The 4354-nt window shown below is 38.7% G+C and overlaps 1 protein-coding gene across 1 annotated transcript; it reads left to right on the forward strand.

The window, feature by feature from the left end:
• The first annotated feature begins 1369 nt into the window (after positions 1 to 1369).
• Positions 1370 to 2104, forward strand: LOC124909628 (polyribonucleotide nucleotidyltransferase-like). The gene is made up of 2 exons (XM_047450291.1): positions 1370 to 1606; positions 1736 to 2104. Exons 1-2 carry the CDS (start codon positions 1370 to 1372, stop codon positions 2102 to 2104), a joined length of 606 nt encoding a protein of 201 aa, XP_047306247.1.
• Positions 2105 to 4354: the final 2250 nt, after the last annotated feature.

Consider the following 4354-nt stretch of genomic DNA (forward strand, 5'->3'; position numbering starts at 1 on the left):
GCTCCCTCTATTTCTTTCAGAGAGCCTTCATTCTCAAATCACATTTCAAAAGATTCCATAGTAACCGGGAAGGTCACTCGAGGCGAACTTCCTCCTAGACTCTTCAAGAAACCACAATCTTCTCATGAATTGATGCGCTCCACAAGACAGTCCCGTGGAATTGTATTTGGTGAACCAAGACCATTTTCAAAATCTGTTGAGATTATTGGAAAAGGGAAGAATGTTGTAAATGACGAAAATGAAGATATCTTTGAGGCAACATGCATTGTTGAACTCATGAGGAATCAAGTCAAAGCCATAGTTGCTGAGAAGATAGAAATTTTTTACTCTTGGATCCATAACAGATTGTCAATCCAGTATGATGAGGTCATCACGGGTTCAGGAATAAGCAGTCAATGGCATAAGCTTGAATCCAATGAAAAGAAGGTTCTGAAATGGGCCAAAACTTCGGAGGTGTCTGAAGCTCTGAAGAGAAAGGATCTTATAAAAGCATGTCTAAGAGGATGAGCTTTATTTCCCATTCTTGAAGCCAGAAAAGAAAATTTCAATCCAATTGAGAAGGGTGATGAAGTAGAAGTGAAGGCTTTAAAGAGATTAGACGATCATGGCTGACTATCTTTCTCTAGTCACTCGGCATGTTGATGGAGCTAATTGCTCAGGAGTTAGCTAATTTGGTAGCTCCTCCGATGAAGATGAATCAATGGATATCTCTCTTGATCATGCTGATACAGATGAACAAGCTACTGCTCTTCTGATAGAACTTGGAAATCTCTCTACAGAAGAAAGATGTCTACTGGATCAACCTGTTATCGAGCAAGATGAGGAACCTATTCAAGAGAATCCGTCCTTAGAAGAAGAAGAAGAAATTTTTCAAGAGCCTGAACAAGCTCTTGTAACTCAAGAAGAAGATATTGTTAAAGAGCCGGTCCAAGCTCTTGTAACGCAAGAGGAAGAAATTGTTGAGGAACATGTTCAAACTCCTAACATAAATGAAGAAGAGGTGAAATCCCCTACTGTCAGAATAGAGGGATCTCAAGAAAAAGAGGCTGAAGTTAGTCAGCCTGAGGTTATCAAATCCGAGGGGGAACCCTCAAAAGACCAAAATGTTGAAGAAAGTTCCTCATCTAAGGGGGAGCATGATCAAAATGCTAGAATTGTCAAGCCTCTACCATTTCCTGAGATTAATGCTGGTAATCTTTATGAAAATATTCTCAATCCTCTTCACAGTACGGGAAATTTGTATGAAAGATTTCAAAGGGAAGAAGAAGAGTTGGAAGAAGAAAAGCGAAATAAATCTTGAAATGAGTCTAAGAATGATGAACCCGAGCAATCCCTGCAGATTCACACTCAATTTAACCCAATTCAGAGCATGGCAGCAGAATCACAAGATAATTCATCCAATGAAGGATCTTCCACTAACGGTTCCAAGCTTCTAAAGTCGATGACATCTCTACTTACCTCTCTTCGGAAGAATATGGCAACTCTGGGATCGAATATGATAAAGATCTTGAAGACCCAGAAAGAGGACAAAAAAGACTTTGCTGAACATGTCAAAATCCTTAACGAATTGAATAAGACACAGAAGAAGAATACGTATGAGACTCATGTCTCAAATTCAAATTTCTCCAAATTTGAAAAGAAGCTATTCAGTCGTCAATCGAAAATGATGAGCCTTGAAAGGCAAATTAATCTTGATAATCAACAAGAGATTATGGAAACAATGGAATTATTTCAGAATCAGCTGGTTGAAATTCAAGGCAGCATGAGAAGAACAGATGCTAAAAGACTGGAGTATGCCGACTCCACTGCAAGGAAATTTTTAGCTCAAGAGAATGCAAAACCTGGTGCTGAGAAAAAAGAGACTCATATTACTCAAGGTGAGCCTAGTAGAAGAAGTGACGGTGTATCAACCGACACCAGATCCAAACGATTATCAATCGGTGATGAAAATCCAAGGCCAACCAAAAGAGGCGGAGGCCGAAGTAGTGGTAGAGATCGTGGTAGGCGATCTGGTAGTGATCGCGGAGGTCGTACCAGTGGTGGTGATCGTGGTCGGAGATCTGGTGGAAGCGGTCGGGGTGGACGTGCTCTTCCTCCGTTCTAAAACTTGCTAACTGGTGAAGGGATGAGCGGTGGAGGATTCACCTATCCAATCGATCCTCAAAAGAAAAGGGAAGAACAATAATCTCCTCTCTTCTACTTTGTAAACTTTTAAACTATGTTTCTTTAACTATATTTTTGAATATTGGTTTTTGGAAAGAAGTTGTGTAAGTTGGATGAACAATTTCTACTCTTAATTTTATATGATGAATGCTTAATTTGTTACTTATACAAAGTTTCAATCTCATCATAAAAAATGGGGAAATTGTTGGGTCAAATTATTTTGACTAATTGTTGAAATAGTTTGACTATTAGAATTTTGATGATGAAATGATGAATGGATAATCTATGCGTCTAATTATTTTTAATACAGGTGTATCGAAATCAGATTATATTAGACTTGGTCCTAATGAGGTCCATTAGACCGATTTGGCTTTTGATGCACGAAGTTAGACGTGCAGTCTAACTAGTGGTGTTAAACGTGCAGTCTAACTAGTTGAGTTAAACGTGAAGTCTAACTAGCGTTGTTAGACGTGCAGTCTAACTAGTTGAGTTAGACTGGCAGTCTAACTAGCGGTGTTAGACGTGCAGTCTAACTGGTTGAGTTATACGTGCATTCTAACTAACACACGAAGTTAGACATGTAGTCTAACCAGTTGAATTAGACGTGGAGTCTAATGGAAAGAGAAAGTTAGACGCGCAGTCTAAATCCTTCAGACTAGTCTGAAGTTGAACCGTAATTAGACGTGGAGTCTAATGGAATGTGAAAGTTAGATGTGCAGTCTAACTGGTGAAAGTTAGATGTACAGTCTAATTGGTGAAAGTTAGACATGCAGTCTAACTCCTTCAGATTAGTCTGAAATTATTGTAATTAGACGTGAGGTCTAATCTCATTAGACCAGGTGGTCTAATGGATCCTGTTATTAGACGGGGACGTCTGATTTCATTAGATGATGTCGTCTAATTGAAATACGTCTAATGCCATGCTTAAGCAGTTGCTTGAAGCTAGCACCTGCCTACCCACGTGTTCTAGCTGTACGCTACTGCTGCTTCACTTTCTAATGAAGATCAGTACGATAGCCAGCTGCAACCAATCAACTAATTCCATGTAAGCGAATATCCTTCACACTACTTGTTTTGCAGGTACATTTCTGAAGAATATTTGGCGCACTACTTGTTGTGTACGACCACGATCCTTGTATTAATAGTCCGCTGTGTACTATGGAGGCGTTCCAATGGAATCTCTCCACGTGTCATTATGAAGATTTGACCGTTAGTACCCACTCCTTATTTAAAGAATCTAAAGGACAACGGACAATCTCTGGATCTCTCGCTCGCATTCTAAGAAGAATCTCTGGAATTATTGAGAAATCAAGCTCTTGAACTTTCAAACCGTTAACTACTTTCCTGATTTAATGTGTGTTAATCAAGAGAGAGTTAGAATCAAAGCAAGTTTTGTACGAAGGTTTTTGAGATAATGGTGGCTATCACAATGGGTGTACCCATCAACTAGACAAGCTTTCTCTTCGGAAACCTTGTTAGAATGATTTGTGCCCGGAAAACGATCTTTTGTTTTGACGGTCCTCTTGGTGCTTTCCTTTGCTTCCTTCTTGATGATCCTCGTAACTAGTATCATCTAACTTCCAAAACTCTGAATAACCAAAAGGTTGTTGATTATATTTTCAGGGTAAAGAGGATAAAATCGAAGAAAAGGAAAAGAGATGTATCCAACCCCCCTCTAACCGCAGTCTTAGAGATTCCTTAGGTTGAATATTCTCCTTTCCAGATGATGTTTAAGAAGAAGAAGAGGAAGAAAAGATCCTTTGATGTTATTTTGTTCTATTTTGAACTTATTTTTTGTTATTTTTGGGAAATGTTTTGTATGTTTCTATTGAGAACAATCCTGATTATATGATTAATCTGACACTGGTATTTTGTGTTAATGGATTTAATTCATATGGTATGTTACTATGTAAATAGGGGTTTGTTTATATTTATATGATGGATACGTTAACTTGTTATCTATGCAGGATTTCAATCTCATCATCAAAAAGGGGGAAATTGTTGGGTCAAATTATTTTGACTAAGTGTTGAAATAGTTTGACTATTGGAATTTTGATGATGAATGGATAATCTATGCACGGAGTTAGACGTGCAGTCTAACTAGCGGAGTTAGACGTGGAGTCTAACTAGCGGAGTTAGACGTGCAGTCTAACTAGCGGAGTTAGACGTGCAGTCCAACTAGCGGTGTTAG

Source organism: Impatiens glandulifera, chromosome 7 (genome assembly GCF_907164915.1).
Source record: "Impatiens glandulifera chromosome 7, dImpGla2.1, whole genome shotgun sequence".
In the NCBI taxonomy this organism is placed as follows: Eukaryota; Viridiplantae; Streptophyta; class Magnoliopsida; order Ericales; family Balsaminaceae; genus Impatiens; species Impatiens glandulifera.